We start from the raw sequence: 26,736 nt of genomic DNA, 5'->3' as shown, positions 1-26,736 counted from the left end.
CTTGTTTTTCCCAATCAGGTTGCCTGTAGCAGATTCCCACTGTAATGTTGCCTAGCCCTGTCCTCCCTTTAATCCTAACCTGTAAACTCTCAGTTGTCTCCTCATCTATCCCCAGGCAGAGAGACCTCCATGTGTTCCAGCTGTTTTCTCACATAAAGGGTAACACCCCCTCTTCATCTCCCCAGCATACCCTTAAAAAGCCTGTATCCATCCACTGTAACATTCCAGTTATGGGAGCCATCCCACCATATCTCTGTGATCCCAGCAATATCATGGTCTTGCAAATGTACACAGATCTCTAACTCAGCATGTTTATTCACCATGCTGTATGCATTAATGTACAGACACTTTAGAGAGGCACCCCAGCATGCTTATTTCCCTGTAAATGCTTGTATTGTTTTCCCCAGAATGGTTTTATTGCTTCTGTGTTTCCTTTCATTCACAACACTTCAGGCCCTTTGCTCATTAACCCTGCCCATTACTCCCTCACAGGACTGCTGTTAACCAACTCCCCCATCATTCCTAGTTTAAAGCCTTTTTCACATTCCTGCACTTGATTTTTATTTTTTAATTTTGGAAAAAGCTTTTCTCACCTACTCTTGTTCTTAAGGTCTTAATGACACTTAGACATTTGATTAATAATCCACCACTCAGACCAGCATCTAAACTTTCTGTCAGATACCTAATCACATACCAATTCAAACATCCCACTAGACTTATATTAACTATCAAGTCTCATAGTGTTCTGGCTGCTGGATTTCTTTGATATGCATTAACACAACCATGGAACAAGTCTAAATGTAAGTGTACAGATTTACAATTTACAAATCAAGCTAGGAATGATATTCTAAACAGGAAAAATATAACAATCACATTGACATATGAACTCCTACTCGGACATACCGTGTGGAATCAAAAGGAGAAAGATTTCATTGAATTACAATCGTTTCATTGACTCCAAATTGAATCCAGATCTTAAAAATTTCTGAGTCTGGTCATTCTGAATCACATTTAAAGACCTTCACGTGTGAATTCAGTATCATTATCTTGTTTCTGGATTTCTACTCTGGGCCATATTCATTGTATGGAATTAAAGTCATGAACATATATAATACTTCATAGAATCATAGAATATCTCGAGTTGGAAGGGACCCACAAGGATCATCGAGTCCAACTCCTGGCTCCACACAGGTCTACCCAAAACTTCAGACCATATGATTGAGAGCATAGTCCAAACTCTTCTTAAACTCCAACAGGCTTGGTGCAGTGACTACTTCCCTGGGGAGCCTGTTCCAGTGTGCAACCACCCACTAGGTGTAGAACCTTTTCCTTATATCCAGCCTGAACCTCCCCTGTCGCAGCTTGACACCATTCCCGTGGGTCCTATCACTGGTCACTAAAGAGAAGAGATCAGTGCCTGCCCCTCCACTCCCCCTCATGAGGAAGCTGTAGACCACAATGAGGTCTCTCCTCAGCCTCCTCTTTTCCAGGCTGAACAGGCCAAATGACCTCAGATGCTCCTTGTATGTCTTCCCCTCTAGGCCCTTCACCATCTTAGTAGCCCTTCTCTGGACACTCTCCAACAGTTCCACGTCTTTTTTGTACTGTGGTGCCCCAAACTGCACACAGTACTCAAGGTGAGGCTGTACCAGTGCAGAGTAGAGCGGGACAATCACTTCCCTCGACTGACTAGCAATGCCACGCTTGATGCACCCCAGGATACGGTTGGCCCTCCTGGATGCCAGGGCACACTGCTGGCTCACATTCAGCTTGCTATCAACCAAAACCCCCAGATCCCCTGTTGCACAGAAACAAACTTTACAACCCGAGGAGAGTTATAAAGCAGGTATGTTTATTGCAGCGCTGGGTTCAAGGGGGATCACTCCTCCTAGCTTGCACATTAAGGCTTACTAGCAGGGTGCTTATATTGATGGGATAGATGCATATTCATTTCACTTCCCCTGTAAGTCTTTTGCATATTCATTCGGTCTCTGAAGAATAATTAACATAGGTTCCCACCCCTATTCGCATGCACGCTAGAGTCCTCGGGTGGTGGTCCAGTGTACTCTGGTGGTCTTTTGATGAAGGCCAAAAGTCTTCCTCGCTGCTAAACTTTTGACCCTTCCACTCATTTACAGACTTCAGCAGTCCAAGTCAGTTCTTGCTGGTTCTATTATCTGTGTGCAGAACTTCCTCTGCTCTAACTTGCAGCCATTGCCCCTTGTCCTATCCCCACAAACCACTAAGAGGTTGGCCAAATCCCGATGTTTCCCACACCTCAGGTATTTATATACATTGAGGATATCCCCTCTCAGTCTTCTCTTCTCCAGGCTGAACAGACCCAGGTCTCTCAGCCTTTCTTCATAAGGAAGATGCTCCAGGCCCCGTATCATCTTTGTGGCCCTCCGCTGGACTCTTTCCAGGAGATCCCTGTCTTTTTTGTACCGGGGAGCCCAGAACTGGACACAGTACTCCAGGTGAGGCCTGACCAGGACAGAGTAGAGGGGGAGGATCACCTCCCTTGACCTGCTGGCCACGCTCCTTTTAATGCACGCCAGGATCCCATTAGCCCTCTTGGCCACAAGGGCACACTGCTGGCTCATGGTCAGCCTGTCATCCACCAGGACCCCCAGGTTCTTCTCCTCAGAGCTCCTCTCCAGCAGGTTGTCCCCCAGCCTGTACTGATACTTCGGGTTGTTCCTTCCCAGGTGCAGGACTCTACACTTGCTCTTATTAAATCTCATTTGGTTTCTTCCTGCCCATCTCTCCAGCCAGTCCAGGTCTCTCTGAATGGAAGCACAGCCTTCTGGCATGTCAGCCCCTCCTCCCAGCTCTGTGTCATCAGCATACTTGCTGAGGGCAGACACTATTCCCTCATCAAGGTCGTCGATGAAGATGTTGAACAAGACCAGACCCAACACCGACCCCTGGGGAACACTGCTAGTCACAAGCCTCCAGCCAGACTCTGCTCCGCCAATGAGCATGATTTGGTGGATTTCACCCCTTGGTGAATCCATGCTGACTACTCCTCATAACCTTCTTCTCTTCCAATTGCTTGGAGATGGCATCCAGAACAAGCTGTTCCAACACCTTCCCAGGGACAGACGTGAGACTGACTGGCCTGTAGTTTCCTGGATCCTCCTTCCTGCCCTTCTTGAAGACCGGAGTGACATTGGCTATCCTCCAGTCTTCAGGCACCTCACCCGTTCTCCAGGACCTTTCAAAGATGATAGAGAGCGGTTCGGTGATATCATCTGCCAGCTCCCTTAGCACACGTGGATGCATCCCATCGGGACCCATGGATTTGTGTGCGTTGAGCCCACTCAGACGCTCCCGAACCACTCCCTCATCAACCAGGGGGGAGCCCTCCATTTCCCAGACCCTTTGTCCTATTGCCAGGGGCAAGGAGTCCCAGGGGAGTGTCTTTGAAGCAAAGAAAGCATTCAGTATCTCTGCCTTCTCAGTGTCTCCCTTGACAAGGACACCCCCCTCATTCAGCAAGGGACCCACATTGTCCATAGTCTTCCTCTTGCTGTTTACATACTTGAAAAAACCCTTCTTATTATCCTTTACCTCTTTCGCAAGCCTCATCTCTAGGTGGGCTTTAGCCTTCCTTCTTGCGTCCCTGCAGGCCCTGACAACACATCTATACTCCTCCCAAGAGGACAGGCCCTTTTTCCACACTTCATAGACCATCCTCTTCCTTTTGATCTTACTGATGAGCTCCTTGCTCATCCACACGGGTTTCCTGCCCCCCTTCCCCAATTTCCTATTCCTCAGGATGTACCGACCCTGAGCATGGAAGTGCTGCTTAAATGTAGCCCAGCTCTTGCATGCACCCTTGCCTTCTAGCAACCTATCCCATGAGATACCCCCAAGCAGGTCCCGGAAGAGGTCGAAGTTGGCTCTTCGGAAGTCCAGGGTTGCAATCCTGCTCTTAGCCTTACTTCCTTTGCCTAGTTCCATCTGGAACTCCACCATCTCATGGTTGCTGCATCCCAAGCTGCCCCCAACCTTCACATCCCTAACAAGGCTATCCCTGTTGGTAAGAACGAGGTCCAGGAGCACCCCCCGCCTTGTCGGCTCCTCCACCACCTGGGTCAGAAAATTGTCCTCAACGCATTGTAGGAACCGTTTGGACTGCTCGTGCCTGGCCGAGTTGCTTACCCAGCAGATGTCTGGGTAATTGAAGTCCCCCATGAGGACCAGCGCTCGTGATCGTGAGGTTACTAGCAGCTACTCGTAGAAGGCCTCATCGACTTCCTCCTCCTGATCTGGAGACCTGTAGTAGACCCCTACCACCGTGTCTCCCATACCTGCCCACCCCTTAATTCTTACCCACAAGCTCTCCACTTGTCCTTCACCCTCCCCCAGGTGGAGCTGGGTACACTCTAATTGCTCCCTCACATAAAGGGCAACCCCACCCCCTTGCTTCCCCAGCCTGTCTTTCCTAAAGAGGACATAGCCCTCCATGACTGCGTTCCAGTCATGTGAGCTGTCCCACCACGTCTCAGTGATCGCAACGAGATCGTGGCCCCGCGACCGAACACAGATCTCGAGCTCATCCAGTTTATTTCCCATGCTCCGTGCATTGGTGTACAGGCACTTTAGGGAAGGAGCAGGTGCAGTTACCCCTGGGGGGATGCAAGAAGATGATACTGGACGGGGGATCGGGGACGCTACCTTCTCTGAGGAGCCCACAGACAATCCTATGGGAGAGCTCAGAAGTTTTTCCCTGTCTTCAACAGTGACAGCAGTGACAACTTCCCCCAGCCCTTCTCTGTCACCTTTAGCTCCCCTCCCTTCCCCCATCAAACCTAGTTTAAAGCCCTGGAAATCAGCCCAGAGAGCTTGCTCCCCAACACACTTGCACCCCACTTGCTCAGTTGGTGTCTGTCCGTAGCCCACATACCCGGACTCTCAAAGGACGGCCCAAGATCAAAATACCCAAATCCCTGGTCCAGACACCACCCCCTCAGCCAGTCATTTACCTGTCCTGTTCTGCTCCTTCTATCTGCATCCCAGTCACCCAGGGACTATTTCCCAGGGACACCATGGGGGTAGGTGGCATTGTGGGTGTCGGGGGCAGACGTCTCATTTTGCTCCGAGCCGAGACAAGGGTCCAGCCCCTTGTCTCTTGTGGACAGTCTGGCCCTGTTCCACATGTGTTCAATGGGGACAGTCTCTACCCCTTGTCAGGACATAGGAGAGGGCTGCCGAGCAACAGCAGGGGCAGGGAGGCCCCTCCTATCTGTCACCCTCAGAGACTCCCTCAGGCTGCCGATTTCTCGCTGCAGCCCAACCACCTGCTTGAGGAGTACCTGAAGCAGGACACATCTGCACCCGTGACAGCACTCTCCTCCCTCATGGCCCAGATGGACCTCCAGATTCCGGAGTTCCCCACAGTCACCTGTCTGGACTGCCACCTCCCCCCTCAGGGGATCCACCTGGGTGCCCATGTGAGCCCAGAGAGGCAGCATCTCCTCCGTTTGGGTTGCCAACCGCTGCAACAGGTGCCCACCATGGCGAGGTCTAGGTTCTCCTCCCTGCCCCGCTTGAACTGCCTGTGCTAACTGCCAAGCCGGTCCTGTTAGCGCATCCTGTTAGTGGCGCTCCTGGATCACGGTGCTCCCTAGGGACTACTTTTATAGCGCTGGGGGTGGGTGGGCTGTTGACACCCCTGGCTCCAGCCTCAGCACGTCAGCGCCCACAGGGGCACAAGCACAGCTCCTGCCTGCCCGGGGCGGGGTGGGGGGGGGGGGTGGGGGGGGGGGCGGGGCTGGGGCTGGGGCTGCGGCTCTGTTCTGCGTTATTGGGGGGTTTGGGGTTGGCTTTGTTCGTCTCCCTGCCAGGAGCCCTCGCTGCAGCCGATCCCTGCGAAGTTCCCGATTGAATGACAATAGGGCCAAAAGTCTTCCTCGCTGCTAAACTTTTGACCCTTCCACTCATTTACAGACTTCAGCAGTCCAAGTCAGTTCTTGCTGGTTCTATTATCTGTGTGTATGGGGTCTTTTCCTCCCTTATCTTGCTGGTATGGAGTCTTCTCCTCCCTTATCTTCAGAGTCCTCCCGTTGATATTCCCTACATCAGTCCTGTGAGAAACTAAGTTGTGTTTTTGCAGTTGAACATGTTTTTGAAGTAGAGTGTTGTTTTTTTCTTTGTTTTTGTTTGCTTGTTTTGTTGTTGTTGTTGTTGTTTGTTTGTTTGTTTGTTTTTTCAGTAGAAACTAACCTTCCGTATTCAAAAGTAGTTGTGTAGTCAGAACAAAGAGAAATGCCAAGTAGATAAGTGGACAGTAGAAGGCCTCACTGTTCACCAATAAGGTAGAAGCTTGAGAAAAACAGGATGAGCAGCGTGAGAACAGTAAAAAACAAAGATCACAAGCTCTCAAAATATAAGAAAGGGGTGTGAGGAATGTTTTAGCAATTCGTGTCAATAGAGAGCTTGAAGGGAAATGTATTTATAGACTTTTCCTTGAAGTCTCTGATATCTGGGAGTTTTCAGAACGACTGCTAACTATTATGACTATTGCATGGGACACTATGCATGTCTCGGATATCTGACCAGGAGATTAAGAAAGCTGAAGGACAACTAGAAGACAAAGCTTGCAGGGGACACTGCGCAAGTCTCTGACATCCGGCCAAGATGGACAAAGGAGACAACAAGGAAAAAGCCTGGGAGGAAGACTATGAGCCTTCAGCACGAGAAACCCCCAGAGGGACCCCCAGAGACTGATATGCATGCTCCAGGGTTTTGATTCCAGAAACTAATTAAGATAAGCCTGTTTTTTCTAGAAGTAGTAATGAATATGTATTAGCCTAGGAGCATAAAAATCAGCTGCTTGATGTAACTGGTGTGCATCTTGGTGGAGCAGAGACTCCCGGCGCACCCAGTGCTGTTTGCTTACCTCTATTCGTTTAATAAATTATAAACTTTGATTATAGTCCTATTTTGAAGACTGAGCCATTTATAACAGGGGGAAAAAAAAAGGAAAAAGGAGAAATTAAAGGGTTGATCAAAAAAAAATTGTACATATATGGTATAGAGGAGCATCAAGTAGCTTGTGAACCTGTAGTACTCAGACAATGAGGAAACAGGGGAGGTGATCAGGTGTCAGGTAATAGGGAATAAAAGGTTATGATTTATTTACCAAAATGCGCTCCTGATTGACAGGACACCCGCCATTGCAATTGCGAATAAAATAGCTTCACAGAAGATCCTGTCTGAATAAAGTTATTTGAGATTTTTCTCACAGCTATCAAAAGGGACTTTAGGGCTTTGGGGCAACTAGTTAAAGGATCAAGGGCACAGGTTGTGTTTGCCTCTGTCCTTCCGAGAGGAGGGATCAGTGTTGACAAGCAGACTCATTTTATTAATACGTGGCTTCAGGACTGGTGCAACTGGCAGAACTTTGGGTTTGTTGATCATGGGAAGGTCTATGCGACATTAGGCCTGCTGGCACCAGATGTTATGTGCCTCTCTCAGAGAGGGATAAGGATTTTTGCCCAGAGTTAGCATGGCTGATCGATAGGGCTTTAAACTAGAGTCGAAGCGGGAAAGGGATAAAATCAGGCCCAATGGTGATAAGCTAAGGGATGGTGCACTAGAATCAGAGGGACTGTGTGCCAGTGAGGTCCTTCGGTCTGCTCCACGAGGTGCTGCATGCAATGAGGTGCATTTGAAGTGCTTCTACACAAATGCATGCAGTATGAGGAATAAAATGGATGAGCTAGAAGTCTTGGCCCAGTCCCACAGCTACGACATCATCAGCATAAGCGAAACCTGGTGGGATGAGTCCTGTGGCTGGTGTGTTGCAATAGATGGTTACAGGCTCCTCAGGAGGGACAGGCAGGGCAGGCAAGATGGGGGGGAGAGTGGCGATGTATGTGAAGGAGGGGCTGGACTGTGTGGAAGTTCAAGTTGGCGAAATTTGAAGTTGACTGTGCGGAACTTGAAGTTGACTAAACTTGAAGTTTAGTCACCACATATCTGTCGCAGGTAAGGAATCTCTTGACCTTGAGAAGTAACCTTGGGAGGTGTCTCTGCTCAAGGGGAAGATCCTGGCATGCAGCCTGCTGTAGTACAGGAGAGCTCAATGGGCTCTGGGCTGTCCCCTATCTATGGGGTAAGATGACTGACTACTAGTCATATTTGCATGCCAGCCATATTTTGTTGGTGCATGATCCATTAGCCCTTGGGTCTATCTCCCCCGAATCCACCTTGATCCTGGTTCAACTATCACAGACCGATGCATTCATCACAGTCACCACTGATGGTTAGTGCCCTAGCAGGGATACGGGTGAAAGGTCAACTTAGGGAGGGGCAGGAGGAGTACACTGCTGTTGTGGTTTAACCCAGCTGGCAGCTAAGCACCACACAGCCATTCACTCACCCTCTCCCCTCTCTCTCTGGGATGGGGGAGAGAATCAAAAAAAAGTAAAAGCTTGTGGATTGAGATAGACAGTTTATTAGGACAGAAAATAAAGGAAAATAATAACGATAATAGTACTATTAATAATGTGTACAAAACAAGGGATGCACAATGCTCACCCGCTGACCAATGCCCAACCTATCCCCGAGCAGCCAGTCCCCCCACCCCAGCCAGTCCCCCCATAATAATTGTTCAGCATGACATCAGATGGTATGGAATACCCCTTTGGCCAGTTTGGATCAGCTGTCCTGGGTCTGTCCCCTCCCGTCTCCTGCTGCACCCCCAGCCTGCCCGCTTGCAGGACAGTGCAAGAAACTGAAAAGTCCTTGGTTTAGTGTAAGCACTGCTCTGCAACAACTAAAACATCAGTGTGTTATCAACATTATTCTCATCCTAAATCCCAAACACAGCACCCTACCAGCTAATAGAAGGAAAATTAACTCTATCCTAACTGAAATCAGGACAACTGCCTAAGGTATTCCCTGCACCATCATCCAGATTATTAATGATGTTGAACAGGACTAGACTGAATTTTGATCCCTGGGGTACTCCACTAGTTGCTGGCTTCCAACTAGACTTTGTGTCACTGACAACCACCCTCTGGGCCGGGCCATTCATACAGTTTTTAATCCACCTCACTGCCCATCTAACCTGAACATGAATGGCTTGCCTATGAGGATCTTATGAGGGACAGTGTCAAAGGCCTTACTGAAGTACAGGAAGACTATATCCGCTGCTCTCCCCTCATCCATCAGGCTCACCATTTCATTGTAGAAGCTTATCAGGTTGATCAAGCATGACTTCGCCTTGGTGAATCCATACTGGCTACTCCTGATGACTTTCTTGTCCTTTATGACCTCTTGTCCTTTCCCCTTCCCTCCTCCTGTATCCTGGGCTGCATCAAAAGAAGCATGACCAGCAGGCTGAGAGAAGTGATTCTCCCCCTCTACTCTGCTCTTGTTAGACCTCACATGGAGTAGTGCATCCAGCACTGGAGCCCCAGCACAACAAGGATGTGGACCTGTTAGAATGAGTCCAGAGGAGGGCCACAAAGATGATCAGAGGGATGGAACACCTCTCCTATGAAGATGAGACAGTTATGGTTGTTCAGCCTGGAGAAGAGACTTTATTTGGGAGTGTGGCCATGGGGGTCGACAAGCCCCATGGTTGGTAATAACATCGGACTCTTAACCATGAGGCCATGAGGAATGTAAAGAAGTTAGAAGGAACAAAGAAGGGTGATTCAGGAGACACCTTGCTGTCTTGGACTGCTTGTTAAGACATGGAAGTTGCTGGGTGTTTGCTGTTGCTGGGCAAAGTTGCTGACCAGTGAATAGTTAGTGGAAAAGTACTGCTGTTGAGCGAAGGGAGCCTGTCCTCAGTGAGAGAGTTGAAGTTATGTCATCAATAAAGTAGTAGCAGTTACTGATCCCAAAAGAACCTTGGTGTCTCTGTGGTCATTACGCCACAATGGCACCTGAACAGGGACAACCTGAAGAGCAGGGACCAGCTGACAGAACAGGGACAAAAACGGAATGAACAGGGACAGGCTAACAGAATAGGGACCAGGACAGGAACAGGGACACTGATCGCCTCATGAAGACAGGTTCAGCTGAACTCAGCAAACCGCTCACAGAAGTGAATCCCGCACTGAAAGGAAGCGCACCCAAGCTGGAAGGAAGCTCATACTGAAAGTCGCTGAAAGGAAGCGCACCCGAGCTGAGAGGAGACCTGTGCACACAACTGCCCCTCACTGGCCGAAGGCAAGCAGTTACACGCTATGGGGAATCATATGTCCTTAGAACCAAAGAATGTGTTGGTAACCTTCCAGTTTCTTCCCTTGTTGCGGTTTAACCCAGCCGGCAGCTAAGCACCACACAGCCGTTCACTCACCCTCTCCCCTCCCTCTCTGGGATGGGGGAGGGAAACAGGAAAATGAAGCCTGTGGGTTGAGATCAAGACAGTTTATTAACAGAATTTACAATAATGTGTACGAAACAAGTGATGCACAATGCAACTGCTCACCACCTGCTGACCAATGCCCAGCCTATCCCCGAGCAGCTGGCCCCCCCACCCCAGCTAGCCACCCCTATATATTGTTCAGCATGATGTCAGATGGTATGGAATACCCCTTTGGCTAGTTTGGGTCACCTGTCCTGGGTCTGTCCCCTCCCAGCTCTTGCTGCACCCCCAGCCTGCCCGCTGGCAGGAGAGCAAGAGAGAAAAGCTGAAAAGTCCTTGGCTTGATGTAAGCACTGCTCTGCAACAATTAAAACATCAGTATGTTATCAGCATTCTTCTCATCCTAATCCAAAACATAGCACCCTACCAGCTACTAGGAAGAAAATTAACTCTATCCTAACTGAAACCAGGACACCCGTCTTGGGAGCCATCTCACACAGTCTCTGTGATCCAAGGTCTTAGCACTGTGACAGTACTTACATCTCTTACTCATTTTGTTTATTCCCCATATTGTACATCATAGTGTGCAGGCACTTCAGAGAGATACCTCATCATGTTGGGATCCTAGAAATATTTTGTTTTTGTTTTTGTTTTTTTTCTCCATAATGGTGTCTTGTAGACATTTCCTTGTTTACATGCTGGTGGTGGAAGTAACCCTGCTTAAGCCCCATTTTGTTGATTTTGTGATTTCTTCCTATCACATCTCTCCATGCGCTTTGTCTAGCAACCCTTTCTATCACTCCTTCACAGGGCTGCTGCTTACTCTATCCCTCTCCCCTCATTCCTAGTTTAAAGAGCTTGTTTCAGTCATGTCTTCATTTTTAGCTAGATGACCCTTTTTAGAACCTTTTCTATTAACATTTTGTCAATTTATTAGCAAATACACGATTTCTAACTTGGAAGTCAATACAGTTTAAAAACAAACTGCAACTTTTAATTAAGAAGCTATTTTGAGATGTTGTATTGGGTTTATGTGGCAAGGTTTACATGCTGGGAGGTGGGAGGTGGTGCAGGGGTGTCCTCTGTGAGAATAGACCAGGAGCTGCCCCCATGCTGGACAACGCCAATTCCAGACAGCTCCAAAACAGACTTACTGCTGTCTAAAGCTGAGCCTATCAGTGATGCTGGTGGTGCCTCTGTGATAAAATATTTAAGAAAGGGTAAAAAGCGCTGTGCAGCAGCTGTGAGAAGGAGAGGAGTGAGAAAAACAACTCTTCAGACAACAAGGTTAGTGAAGAAGGAGGAAGAGGAGGTGCTCCAGGCACTGGAGCAGAAATTCCCCTGCAGCCCATGGAGAGGACCATGGTGATGCAGGTTGTCCCCCTGCAGTCCATGGAGGACCATGCCAGAACTGAGGACCATGCTGCAGCAGGTGGAGGATGCCATGCCAGAGCAGGTGGATATGCCATGAAGGAGGCTGCAGCCTTTGGAGAGCCCATGCAGGAGCAGGCTCCTGGCCAGAAATGCAGCCTGTGGAGAGGAGCCCATATAGGAGCAGGTTGTCTGGCAGGAGTTGTGGCCCATGAGACACCCACACTGGAGCACCCTGTTCCTGAAGAACTGTATCCGGTGGAACGGACTGACATTAGAGCAGTTCATGAAGGACTGTATCCCATGGGAGAGACCCCACAGAACAGGGGAAGAGCATGAGGAGGAAGGAGTGGCAGAGACAAACTATTATGAACTGACTGCAACCCCCATTTCCTATTTCACTTATTTGCCCTTATTGATGGCATCTTCAGGATGACTCTGGTTCTCAGGTACCCAGCTGTACTTCAGGGATGCCAGATGCACCCTTCAAAGATGTTCGTTTCCCAGGCCAAGTTCCCAGGATGGATTCCCAGGCTAGCAGTTCCCAGACTGGCAGACATTTTCTCCTGTCAGTTTTTAGCAGCCGTTTTCTGACAGTATTTTCTTATTATTGTAAGGTCACCTCTGTGATTGCTCCCATCAGTTGGTCTGCCTTGATGATGGTTTTAGTTTTAACTGTCTAAGCCAAGCAGTGTTTTCACATTCATGTTCATTCACGTCTTCTCTACTATTTACTATTAAATTATCTTTCAGTTTTCAATAAAAATAATTACATTTCTTCAGATAAAATTTCAATTATTTTAGAGATATTTTTTCAAAAGACAAGGATACCACAGTATCCTCTTGTTATTGTATGGGCTGTTTCTCCTCCATCCACCATTTTTTTAATTGTAATTTTATGCCAAACAATAAAGAGCATCTGACAAACCCTAACCTTAAAAGAGAAAATAAAAAGGAAAACTCATACATACCCTAGTACTTTTCTTCATTATTTTAACTGTTTCTTTACCTATGCACCAGGCCTATTCCTCTGAATCAGATCCTTCTCTAGCAATTCACAGGAAGTTCCGCACCAATATGCGAAAGAACTTATTCATGGTAAAGGTGACAGAGCACTGGAACAGGCTGCCCAGGGAGGCTGTGGAGTCTCCTCTGGAGATATTCAAGGCCCATTTGGACGCCTACCTGGGCAACCTGCTCTACGGAAACTGCTTTGGCAAGGGGGGTTGGTCCTGATGATCTTTCGAGGTCCCTTCCAATCCCTACAATTCTGTGATTCTGTGTTATCACCACTATTTTAATCAAAATCCCAAGACACAGCATTGTGTGAGTGTCTACGATGAAAATTAACTCTGTCCCAACCACACCTTCCTAGATCTGTTATTTGAGAATAGGGAAGGCCTTGTGGGATAGGTGGTGGTAGGTGGTTGTCTAGGACACAGTGATCATGACATAGTTGAGTTCAAAATTACTGGTGTGTTGTGGTTTAACCCGGCCGGCGGCTAAACACCACACAGCCATTCACTCACCCTCCCCCCTCCCTCTCTGGGATGGGGGAGAGAAACGGGAAAGTGAAGCCTGTGAGTTGAGATAAAGACAGTTTATTAAGACAGGAAAATAATAATAACAATAATAATAATAATAGCAATAACGATGATAATAGTACTACTACTAATAATGTGTACGAAACAAGTGATGCACAGTGCAATTGCTCACCCACTGACCAATGCCCAGCCTAACCCCGAGCAGTCCAGCCCTCCTCCCCCTGGCTAGCCACCCCTATATATTGTTCAGCATGACGTCAGATGGTATGGAATACCCCCTTTGGCTAGTTTGGGTCACCTGTCCTGGGTCTGTCCCCTCCCAGTTCCTGCTGCACCCCCAGCCTGCCCGCTGGCAGGCCAGAGCAAGAAGCTGAAAAGTCCTTGGCTTGATGTAAGAACTGGTCTGCAACAATTAAAACATCAGCATGTTATCAGCACTCTTCTCATCCTAAGCCAAAACATAGCATTCTACCAGCTACTAGGAAGAAAATTAACTCTGTCCTAACTGAAACCAGGACACTGGTGTAAGGAGCAAAAAGGTCAGCAGAGTTGCCGCCCTGTACTTTAAGAGAGCAAAATTTTAGCTACTCAGGGAGTGAGTTAGCAGTGTCCCTGGGGAATTGGCTCTAGAGGTTGTAGGGTTCCATGAGAGCTGTTCGCTTTTCAAGAACTACCTTTTAAAAGCCCAGGAGCAGGCCATTCCATTGTGTCACAAATCAAGCTAGTGGGGCAGAAGACCAGCTTGGCTGAACAGGGAACTCCTCCTGGAACTTGGGCAGAAAAAGACAATATACGATCTCTGGAAACAAAGTCAGGATTCACAGGGAGATTACAGAGCTGCAATTTGCATCTGTAGGGAGAAAACAAAAAAAGCTAAAGCTCAACTTGAGTTGACATTGGCCAGTGTGGTGTCAAACAAAAAAAGGCTTTTTCAAGTATGGCAACAGAAAGAGGAGGTCTAAGGAAAACATTAAACATTACGTTAATTTCCCTATGCTGAGTCTTTTTTGTCTGTGATGGTATTTGGTGAGTGATGTCCCTGTCTGAATCTCAACCCACGAGCCTTTTTTCATCATATCATCCTGTTCTTTTGAGAAGGGGGAGTGAGAGAGCAGTGTGGTGGAGCTTAGCTAGCCACTGGTGCGAAGCCTTAACAAGGGAGCAGGAAGAAGATTCGAGCAGGCTTTTGGGAAAGCTGTGAGATAGGTAGGTGTTGCATGTAGAGCTCTCCTTTCTCCACTAAACCTGTAAGAGATAAGAGCCTGTCCCTTGGGACAGTAGCTGCAAAGGAGGTGCCATTAGCCCAGGCCCCATGCCAGAGCACCATCTACGTGCCCCTTGCAAAAAAGTATGGCTTAAGCATGTTTTTGAACTCAGAGTAATTTTTGTACAACAAAATGGATCAAACATGATGCATGTAGATAATATTCCAAAATGTCGAAGCTGGACAGGATTTTTTGCAACCCTGTCTAATAATTATGATTCATAGATCACTACAAGGAAGAAGACAAATATGAAGTCTTATGTGCATTCCTTAAAATGACCATACTGTGTGTTTTTTTTAAGGTATGCCCACTCTATAATTCTTTTTTCCTGCCACATCTTATGAAGCTGACAATTCATACACACTACGTCCACTATTGCTGATGCAATAGTATAGGTGACCTTTGAATGGTTAGGAAGCCTCTATCAGTCATAATGCATTTGAAATCGTCCTTGGCAAAATTCAGTCTCTAGAATGTTATTATGGGAAAAGTTGCTGTATATACTAAGGAATCTTATTGCTAAAACAAAGAAGACGTTACTTGTGGTATTCAAGAGTCATTTTCAGTTGTGTTGTAGTTTGAACAAAGATTCTAATACACAGATCTTTATGCTTTTATTAATATGTGGCATGTTGCTATGAAGATTAAAACAGTGCTAAAGGTGAAGCAGTCATTGTAGCAGCTGTAGGTTCTAAAAGGATAGTGTGCAGTCCTTTTAGATTTTTCAAAATCTTTAAAAGCTTTTCTTGTGTAGCAAATTTAAATTTTGCTAATAACAGGACTGTTTGTGTTTTTTTTTTAATCAGTTTACATATCTCTTTCAGAAACATTTAACTTATTTCCCAAAGCCAGTGGACCACAGGTTAAAATAAATAAATAATTTGTTCTATTAGTGCACTAATACTATTAGTTGTTTCTCACCATTAAATGAACATTTACATACATTTATGTATATACTTATATAATATATATGTATATATAATGTATTTGTATGCATACATATATGATTGATAGATAGATAGGTAGATAGATAAAATTGCTTTCTAACCACAGAGCCAGCTCTAGTCCAAATCCACAGTAGTCTGCTGTGTTTCTTACTGTTAGACAGGTAGCCATTTGGATCAGTAAGTGGTGGTGCCTTGCATGCATGGTCAGCTTTTTATGACACAAAGTCATCAAGCCAAACTCAATCCCTGTGTAAATTCACTTAGTGGGATAAATAGTCATGGCATGTGTAATTGCACTCATTTGGTCTCATAACTGGAAAATTTCAGTCATGACCTACATCTGCTGTTAATTAGTAGATCTCTGCTTGTGTTTTAAAAAAATGCTGCTAAATTTGTGTTCTATGCTAAAATGAAAGCACTATACATTCTAAACCTTACAAATGCAGATATCACTTATCTGATAAAACTGCTTTTAAGACAGATGAGTATATCAACATTCTCTAAAATTAACTTACACGATAGAAAACAGGCCTGTTAATTCAGTTTCTTTTATCAGGCATGAATAATGAAATGCATTGTTCTTGCCATGCATACAATCCCACAGCCTCCTCCTAGGATTACTAAAAATGACATCAAGTATCACATCTGATCCAGCTACTCATGAATCTTAAAAGAGACATATATTCCACAACTGTCTGGAAGATATTGTTTCCCAGATACAGATTTGGTATTTAGTTTATCTTAACAGCTATTGTTTATCAGACAACAATTCAGAAGGAATCACCTTTTACATTGCCAGATATTTCTGAAATAAACTCAGAAATCATGTAAAGAACAGGTGAAAAGGCAAAGAAAACAGAGACATCGTGGCTACCCTTAGAGCCTGAATATTTATTGAACAAATCATACTCAAATAACTGAAATACATTGGGTACTTGTAGTGAATTATTAAAGATCACATTGTTACAAAAGTCTGCATTTTCAGCAGTACGTAACTACAACTATACATAAATGTCACAACTGCTTAATATTATTTCCTGTTCTATATACAGCACAGTAGAAGTATCTAGAATACTGGAATGTGAGAAACAATCTGCAGCCAATAACACAGGCTCAGGCAAGGATCTCAGTGAAGTAGCATTTTTATTCGTGATTGCAATGGTGGGCATCCTGCAAGCAGGAGCACACAGTAAAAGTGTATCATAACCTTATATCCCCTATTACCCAGTACTTGATTCCTCCCCTGTTTCCTCATTGGCTGAGTACTACAGGTTCACAACCTACTCGATGCTTATCACTGTACCATATAAGTATAATTTTATATGACCAACCTTTAATTTCTCCGTTTCCCCCTTTTTTCTTCTTCTCTTGTGCCTGGAGGAGCCCGTGATTTTTTGTTTTTGCTGATTCCGCAACTGCTCGTCTTGTTTTTTCTTAGCCTTTCTCCTTATTTTGGGACAGTGGGACCTTCCACTGTCCCCTTTTCTGCTTAACAGACTCCCCACTGTTATGCCTGTACAATCACTTTTGAATATTAGGTTAGTGGAATTTTCCACTGCGAAAACACAACTTTGATTCTCACAGAAATTAAAATATACAAGAGGGATACAGAAAGTGGGGAAAGGAAAGAAAAGAAATCTAGGAAGTGCAACGCATACATTAGTATTTAACAGTCAGAAGCTAAACTAGTTCAGAACAAAGCCTGTCCTGTAAAAGGAAGAGTTATATAAAAAATTAAGGTGAGCTTTCAGACTGTGTCTAGCACAACATTCCATGAGTAGATGATACCATTTAGTTTTTTGCTTTGTATTGTTAGTTCTCTGGGAGCAAGAACAAAAACGTAAAATCCACATGTTGACAGTACTGTGGAAAGGTACCCTTTCCCTCTTTAAAAGTTCTCCTTCCAGAAATTTACTGTATTGTTCAACTATTTTATGGATTTGTAGAAGACATTAAAACTTGTCCTTTCTTTCAAAAAGGCTTTAAAGACCTGTCATGATTTTGGCTGGGACAGAGTTAATTTTAATCACAAACGCTTACACAATGCTGTATCTTGGGATGTTGATGAAAATAGTGGTGATAATACACCAATGTTTTAGTTGTTGCAGAGCAGTGCTTACACGGAGCCAAGGACTTTTCTGCTTCTCGTACTGCCCTGCAAGCAAGGAGGCTGGGGGTGCACCAGAAGCTGTGAGGGGACAGAGCCAGGACAGGTGACCCAGGCTGACTAAAGAGATATTCCATACCATATGACGTCATGCTCAGCAATAAACGATGGGGGAAAGAAGGAGGAAGGGGGGGACGTTCTGAGTGATGGCCCTCATCTTCCCAAGAAGCCGTTACATGTGATGAGCCCTGCCTTCCTGGATGTGGCTGAACACCTGCCTGCCAATGGGAAGTAGAGAATGAATTCCTTGTTTTGCTATGCTTGCGTGCGTGGTTTTTGCTTTACCTAGTAAACTGTCTTTATCTCAACCCATGAGTTCTCTCACTTTTACCTCTCTGATTCTCTCTCCCACCCCACCTAGGGAGAGTGAGGGAGTGTCTGTGATACTTAGCTGTCTGCTGGGTTTAAACCACATCAAGATTCAAACAAATTTTTTTGAAAGACTGATGAAAAACTATTGCTTGCCTTTCTCCAGGTTAGACGGATAGGAATCAGAAAGGACATTTTAAGTAAATTACAGTTTTTGTGATTGCTCCCACTATAACTGCATGTGTGTGAGTAGACCCTGATAGGGAATCAGTTCCTTGCTTGTACGCTATAAGTAGTTACTCATCTACAGCACTGAATAAGAAAGCAAGACTGAAGACACTATTAAACAAGTCAGTTCAGTCTGAGGAACAACATTCAGAAAAACAAAGAACCAACACCTTCTCAGAACATGGGAAAAAAAAATTCCATCAGAGCTACCTTGCCAAGGAGCATTAAGTCCAAAATAGCACCATTCATCAGTGTCTCGAATCCTGTGGCAGCATCACAATCACTTACCACAAGGAAACCCTGAGTTTTATACTATATCTATATATATCAAAAGAGTACATGAATATAGAATTTCAATATACAGACAATGGATGAAAATAAACTACTAGGCTTATTACATCTAAATGAGAAAAAAAGGGGAACTCAGACTCTGCAAGAAGCAATTAGGGGTGGTGGAAATAGAGATAGCGTGTAGTTTACCAGTTGCACGTGAGCAGTGGAGTTTGAGTAGTGAAAGACGTTTTTATGATACACATTTATTCCACTTGTATTCTCTAAAGCAAGGCTCAGAGCCCCATACTTTCTTCTTACACTTGATTTACAGAAACAATTCCTGATATATGAAACCATGATCTCATCAAATCTATACACCATATGTAATACAAATGGAGGAATTATGACTGAAAAGAGTAGAGGTAATTGATTTGGGTGAAATGGTGTCAATAGCCATTTACTGAAGTCAGGAATGCCACTTCAGCCTCACTTTTCTTCTTACAATTTACTTCCTTTGAGATAGGAAAATATCCCTGCAGAGAGGAAAAGTAATATTAGCTGTGCTTCTACAAAGTCTGATTGATGGGATTCTCCTTCCTTTTTCCCATCCTAAGGCTTTTATAGTCTTCTAACTGTAGTTTAGATGTAAACACCTACTAAACATGGCTTTATCAACTGTAAATATTATGGCCACAGGGAGGAAAAAATGTTTAAAAACTAGGAAAGCCTTGGAACATCTGAGTAAATATCTTTACTTTGAGCTGAACAAGTGTGCCCTAGCAGCTGAAATGCACAAGACTTGAGACAACAACCCCCCTCCACAGCTGAGCTGGGGAATTCAGCCATTTGTTGCAGCTGGGGAAGACACCAATGATCCTACCAAAGCTACAGAGGAAGAAGCTATGGAGTGACAACCCTTTCCACAGCTCACCATCAACTGTACATGCTACACTGTTCCTCAAAATGATGTCTCTTGCTACCACCAAACCAAGCAATTTCTGTGTCCTTCACAAGAGCTGGGACAGCTCAGGCCTAAGACTGCACCTGCACATGTTGAATGTGCAGCTATTTTGTGATACAAATATGGATAATAACTAGCAATTATCCATTTTGCACACATGAAGCACAAAACTCAGTCACAGTGTCTCAATAACATCAATGCAAAACTCATGGCCAAAACTCTATAGATGTCATTGAGCCCCTTTGACTATATAACTCAGTACTAATGTGGTTAGCCAAAAAATTAATATTAATGATATTATCCATTAATGAATTACTTTGCCTAATTGCTTTTTAATATATCTCAAGGTCCATTTTATGGCTCCACCTGGCCTCCAACATGGAAAACATGTCTTAGTTATGAAAGACCACTTCATTATTAAGAGAACTTTTCAGAGCTTAGACCTCTCACTTTTTAAACACCTTACACTTTAAGCAGTTAATGTGCACTTATTAGTGATTTTCTTATAATGCCTCACTGAAAAGAGCATTTATCCTTTTCCTATTAGCACTTTAAAGGTACTGTAGTGTATTATCATGGTCTCTGGACAAGTAAAGAAATGGTGACTTGTTAATCAGCTGTTTGAGATAGCTTTATATTAAACATACTTAAACATTCTGTCCCATTGGCTGAAGTCTATGCCTATTTAGCAAAGCACTTAAATATATGTAACAGCTTAAGCATCAGTAGGAGGCTAAAGATTAAATGTGTGACTACAATACTTTGCTGATGATATGTCACAATGGGATCTTAAAATAATTGTGTTTAACTAGTGTGGTGGTAAAATTATTAATATTTAAGTTTTGAGAGGTCTGGGTAAGAAGTTTAATCTAACAAAAGGAACATTCCTTTTGGGTAAAAGCTAGCAGTCAGTGATTTTTTTCCAACCTCCACTACTGAGCTAAGATAATACTGGATGTGCCACTACTACAGTCTCCACCAAGAGCCATCTCTCCATATTCTCTTTGATCATATTCCATTGATTCTCCTGGAGAAGCTGGCAGCCCATGGCTTGAACGGTTACACTCTTTGATGGGTTAAAAACTAGCTGGATGGCCAGGCCCAGAGAGTGGTGGTGAATGGAGTAAAATCTAGCTGGTGAGCAGTCACAAGTGGTGTTCCCCAGGGGTCGGTGTTGGGCCCCATCCTCTTTAATACCTTTACCGATGATTTGGACAAGGGAACTGAATACACCCTCAGTTAGTTTGCAGACGACACCAAGTTGGGGGGAAATGTCAGTCTGCCAGAGGGTAGAAAGGCTCTGCAGAGGGACCTGGACAGGTTGGATCAAAGGGCAGAGGCCAGTGGGATGAGGTTCAACATGGCTAAGTGCCAGGTCCTGCACTTTGGCCACCTCAACCCCATGCAATGCTATGGGATTGGGAAAGAGTGGCTGGAAAGCTGTGCAGAGGAAAAGGATCTGGGGGTGTTGGTAGATGCTCGCCTGAACATGAGCCAGAAGTGTGCCCAGGTGGCCAAGAAGGCCAATGGCATCCTGGCTAGTATCAGGAATAGTGTAGCCAGCAGGACCAGGGAGCGGATCGTCCCTCTGTACCCTGCTCTTATGAGGCCACACCTCGAGTACTGTGTTCACTTTTGGGCCCCTCACTACAAGAAAGACATCGAGGCCCTGGAGTGTGTCCAGAGAAGGGCTACAAAGCTGGTGAAGGTCCTGGAACACAAGTCCTATGAGGAGCGGCTGTGGGAACTGGGGTTGTTTGGTCTGGAGGAGGCTCAGGGGAGACCTTATTGCTCTCTACAACTATCTGAAAGGCAGTTGTGGGGAGCTGGGAGTCAGCCTCTTCTTGCAGATAACCACTGATAGGACAAGAGGGAATGTCTTCAACTTGCACCAGAGGAGGTTCAGGTTGGAAATTCGGAGACATTTTTTCAGAAAGAGTGGTTAGGCATTGGGACGGGTTCCCCAGAGAGGTGGTGGAATAACTGTCCCTGGGAGTGTTTAAGGAGTTGCTAGATATTGTACTTAGGGACATGTTTTAGTGGATAATATTGATGGTAGGGGGATGATTGGACTAGATGATCTTGGAGGTCTTTTCCAACCTTAAAGATTCTATGATTCTATACTGTCAGTTGTGGCAGTTAAGCTACTTAGGGAGTCCATCTCTCCCAGGCATGAGTACTTAGCTTTATTAACATATAAATGATTGTCTAGAGTCTATTCTTCTCAAGGATGGATACCTGGTTTTGTTAACATAGAAATTATTTTTCCTCACCTCTTTCATTTCTTTGAAACAGTATATAAGTTGTGTCACTGCAATCATATGGCAGAGAATGGGGGAGCAGATAGGGAGTTGCTGTCTGAACGTTCTCACTATGATCATAGTTAATAAAGCTTCAGTCTGACGTCTTAAATGTAAACAATGACAGTACTGCCATATGTTAATTTTAAAATAATCATGCTCACACAAGTCTGCAAATCTGATACACACAAATATTGCACAGCTATGAATTTTAGAACTTCCTTTATAAAGTGTGGGAAATATAATGTTATCCAGACGGAATAGCAAAGTTTTGTTAACAGGGTTTTGTTAGCAGTCTAGATAGTAATTGAAATTTAATCAAAGGAGTTTTCCGTGTACTCTCCTTTTCTTATCTGCCTTTATTATTTTTTTTTTGGGGGGGGCAGATTTTGAGTCATTAATGAACAATATGAGAATAAAACACACACGTTCTATGGTTCTGAGTAACTGTTTTATTTTCCTTCTCAAATTCCACGTCCAGTTCAGGGTTTATGAAAACAGTTACGGTAACAGAGCAAAACCTTATCAACCTTGTCTGATATGCCACATCTTCTGCATTTATGTTAACATTATACTTACTCCCTGTCAATCTCAAATGAAGACTGCCGTCTTTGTATGTTTATTACTCAAGTAGAAACAAACAACTTAAAAAAGTGAAAGGGAAAGAAAGAAAAGAAGAAGAAGAAGAAGAAGAAAGAGAGAAAGAGAAAGAGAAAGAGAAAGAGAAAGAGAAAGAGAAAGAGAAAGAGAAAGAGAAAGAGAAAGAGAAAGAGAAAGAGAAAGAGAAAGAGAAAGAGAATCCCCCCTTTCCTCACACTGCATTATCATTGACTTTTTCCTCTATATTGCTATGTAAAAAATACCAAAATCAAGTATTCAAAATTGAGATGTCAAGTTTGTAAAATCATGAGACAGGCTTACAAAACATGAACCTTTAAAAATTCCTATGTTTACTTTCTGGCATGTGAGCCAGAAAGACTCCCGGTTTTCTGCAAGCTTGAAGGCTACCACATCATTTTTAAATGAAAGCTGAAATCCTCGCTTAACTGCTTGGCTCAAGGAGTCAAGGCTTTAAGAAAAATCAATATCATTAAACTTGTGATGAAATTGTGAATGCTGGCTACTCTTTTGAAGTAAACATAAGATAAATCTAATGAACTTTCACAGTGTTGTGGGTTTTTTAAAGAAATTTGCATACTAATAAATTGTTTATTAGATTAAAGAAATTACATACCTTTATCTTTGGAAATCCCCCATTCCTTGGGCTGGTTGTAAAGAGTTTCTGGCTAACCCAAATTCTTAAGCTTGGTTGATAAATCTGTAGTGACATAAATACATATGATTTCTTACTAACAAAAAGGAGATCCATTAAATACAGTCAAATGATATTCATATGACAGACTACATTACTGAAACCAAGTCTAATGTCAGTTGAGTTTGGCCCAGAAACCTAGAGCTGTGTTGAATTCTGATTTTTGGGTAGACCTGTGTGGAGCCAGGAGTTGGACTTGATGATCCTTGTAGGTCCCTTCCAACTTGGGATATTCTATGATTCTATGACTTTATGCTCAGTACAAATTTTCTGAGTACCCATGGCAACAGGATCTGTCCCTGGAATATTTCAACTATACTGTATATGACAATCTGAATTCAATAGCATAGGATGTACTTTTAAAATTACTTTTAGAATCTCTTTAAGAAAATCTGTAATATGGCAGGATTTACACATATAAAAGGATGTCTGGTACTATTAAACTTATTTAGGATTTTGTGAGACCACATACATGCCCCCTCTCTTCTGCCTCCAAGTCCTGTAACACAAAATCCCTGGTAAAGAATGTTAGACTACTGTCTTATTTAGGATCTGGAGGAAGAAAAACTAGAATGAACAACTCCCACAATACATTCCTGTATTACAGCTCTGCACAGCACCACTAGCAGCAATAACTCACTGGCAAGACTAATGAAGATTATTATCTTTGCTGATGACTGCAAGAGACAAGACGAATGCACCTTTGATAATCCTTTCAAAATGAACTGTGAACTGGACCTTGCTACTGTCTGAGGTCATTGAACATAGCTATAATCCTGTGCTAGCACCTTATTTTTAGATATGAAAGGAATTGCAACACATAAAGGACATGATAAAATAGCTGGCAGCAGGATTAAATGGTTATGGTACTGGCCTATGACTCTTTTGTGTCAAAACTTGCTATTCAACCATAGGAGAGATGATTTGGGTGGACACATTCTACTGAGACACTAAGGGAAGAGCCCACTTTCCCTAGGCATGCTCTGCAATCAAGAGAGACTTATCCATCAGAAAAATGGGTAAGATCCAAAGCAGGCCACTGGCTACAGTGGAAACCTATAGTGAATAAATGCCAGTTAGAAAAATCTGAGCTGCAGACCTCCTGCACTTCAGTTTCTCAACTTTAGGATGGGAATTGGTGCATTTCTCCATCTCACTCTCATTAAACACAGTGCATATACAACACAAGTTGTATATGACACTGAAGAGCTTAAATTTATTTTCCTGCTGGGTCTGCCTACTAGGTCTTTGGTTTGTGAATTAAACTTTCTGCAGTGGCTGAATGTCAAACTATTGCAAGCTGAACTACCTTGCACCCTTCAAACTTGTTTGTACTTTGGGACTCAAAATTTACTGTGTCACTTAAATTTCTGATTAACCGGCTTTTATTCATGTACTTGCCATTGTATCTACACTGAAACCAGAGAAATGTTTTCATTTTCATGAAGTTGTATGTTGACAATTGCTAGTCATAAAAGGTCAGTGAAGAAGGAAGGGGAAGAGGTGCTCCAGGTACCAAAGCAGAGATTCCCCTGCAGCCTGTGGAAAGGACCATGGTGGAGCAGGTTATAACCCTGCAGCCTATGGAAGACCACACCAGGACAGATATCCATGCTGCAGCCCAGGGATGACCCCATGCCACAGCAGGTATGTATGCCCTGAAGGAAAGCTGCAGCCCATGCTGGAGTAGGCTCCTGGCAGTCAATGGAGAGGAGCCCACACTGGATCTGTGCATTCCTGAAGGACCCCAGTGGAAAGGACTCATGCTGGAGCAGTTCTTGAAGAACTGCAGTCTGTGGGAAAGAAAGACCAACGCTGGAGCATTTTGTGAAGGACTTTATCCCATGGGAAGGACCCCATGCTGGAGCAGGGGAAAAGTGCGAGGAGGAAGGAGCAGCAGAGACAAAGATTATAAACTGACCCCAACCCCCATTCCCCAGCCCCCTGCACTGCTATCTTCCCCAAGCAGAGTTTGTTTTGCCCATGATGGTAATTGGTGAGGAGGGGGAATGAGAGAACAGCTTGGTGGGCATCTGGCAGCTAGCCAAGGTCAACCCACCACACAGTTAAATCATTCTGATAAAAAACTAATTCATTTTAAGCAAATTTGGAAGAAAAGCTTGTACTAGGATCAATGCTGTGATGGTTTCACATTAATGGGCAGCTAAGCTCCACCATGCCACTCTCTCACTCCCCCTCCTCAAAAGGACGGGGAGAAAATATGATGAAAAAAGGCTCATGGATTGAGATAAGGACAGGGAGATCACTGACCAATTACTGTCACGGGCAAAACAGACTGAGCATAGGGAGATTAATGTAATTTATTGCCTACTGATAACAGACTAGAGCAGTGAGAAACTAAAAACAAACTAAAAACAAACTAAAAACACCTTACCCCCATCCACCCTCTTCTACCTCCTCCCCCCCCTCCCCCACTGCCCAGCAGTGCAGGAGGGTGGGGAATGGGGATTGCGGTCAGTCCATAGTGCTTTGTCTCTGACATTCCTGCTTCATCATGCTCTTCCCCTGCTCCAGTGTGGGGTGCCTCCCACAGGATGCAGTCCTTCCCAAACTGTTCTAACAAGGGTCCTTCCCAGACTGCAGTTCTTCAATAACTGCTCCAATATGGGTCTGTACCATGGAGTGCAGTCCTTCCTGCTCCAGAATGGGACCCCCATGAGCAGCAGCTCCTGCCAGACCACCTGCTCCACTGTGAGCTCCTCCATAGGCTGCAACATGGATATTTGTTCTGGTGTGGTCCTCCATGGGCTGCAGGGGGACAGCCTGCTCCACCATGGTCCCCTCCACAGGCTGCAGGGGAACTTATGCTTAAGCGCCTGGAGCACCTCCTCCCCCTCCTTCTTCACTGACCTTGGTGTCTGCAGGGTTGTTTCTCTCAATATTTTTTCACTCTTCTGTCCAAGCTGATGTTGAGCAGACTTTTTTTTCTTTATTAAATATGTTCTCACAGAGGCACAGTGTCACTCTTTCACTCAGCTTTGGCCAGCAGTGGGTTCCTTTTGGAGCTGGCTGGAACCGGCCCTTAACTAACATGAGGCAGATTCTGGTCTCTTCTCACAGAGCCCCCCAATGCAGCCTCCCTGCTACCAAAACCTTATCAGGTAAACACAATATAAATGCACGTTTTCTCATTAACTTAGTGGAAGAAGTATACCAGAGTTCCCATATGCCATACTTTACTTTTAGCATATGTAGTGGGTTTACGTGGCAAGGTTTTGGTAGCAGGGAGCCATAGGGGTGGTTTCTATGCGAAAGATCTAGAAGCTGCCCCATGTTTGGGAAGGGCCCCATTGTTTTCCAGATCTGAGCCAATAAGCGATGTTGTTTTGCGCCTCTGTGAGAGCATATTTAAGACAGGGAAAAAAACGCTGCGCCACACAGCAGCCAGGAGAGTGAAGGGAGTGAGAAAACAGCCTTGCAGGTGCCAAGGTCAGTGTAGAAGGAGGGGGAGAGGTGCTCCAGGCACCGGAGCAGAAGTCCCCTGCGGCCTGTGGTGAGGACCATGGTGAAGCAGGATGTCCCCCTGCAGCCCATGGTGTACCACGGTGGAGCAGGGTTCCACGCTGCAGCCTGTGGAGGAGACCACGGTGGAGCAGGTGGCCCTGCACCGACGGAGGCTGCCGCCTGTGGAAGACCCCTGCCGGAGCAGATTCCGGGCCGGACCTGTAGCCCGTGGAGAGGAGACCACGCAGGAGCAGGTGATCT

General features: G+C 44.8%; 1 protein-coding gene across 2 annotated transcripts in view; it reads right to left on the bottom strand.

The window, feature by feature from the left end:
• LOC311426361 (uncharacterized protein) overlaps positions 1–26,736 on the bottom strand; it is a 202,330-nt gene that overhangs the window by 122,252 nt on the left and 53,342 nt on the right. Inside the window, exons 3-4 of one of the 2 annotated variants that reach the window (XR_014686675.1) lie at positions 22,933–23,016; positions 16,332–18,970 (exon numbers count right to left, since the gene is read on the bottom strand). Coding sequence is in view for 1 of the 2 variants with exons in the window: in XM_084502818.1 (XP_084358944.1) it covers positions 22,933–23,016 (84 nt within the window). In the remaining variant the exon portion in view is untranslated. Of the gene's footprint in view, positions 1–16,331; positions 18,971–22,932; positions 23,017–26,736 lie in introns of those variants that run through there. The other variant, XM_084502818.1, reaches the window with a different exon arrangement.

The sequence above is a fragment of the Aythya ferina genome, assembly GCF_964211825.1.
Source record: "Aythya ferina genome assembly, chromosome: W".
Classification (NCBI taxonomy): Eukaryota; Metazoa; Chordata; class Aves; order Anseriformes; family Anatidae; genus Aythya; species Aythya ferina.
The sequence above is the reverse complement of the archived record's forward strand: the minus strand, read 5'-3'. Positions and strand labels throughout refer to the sequence as shown.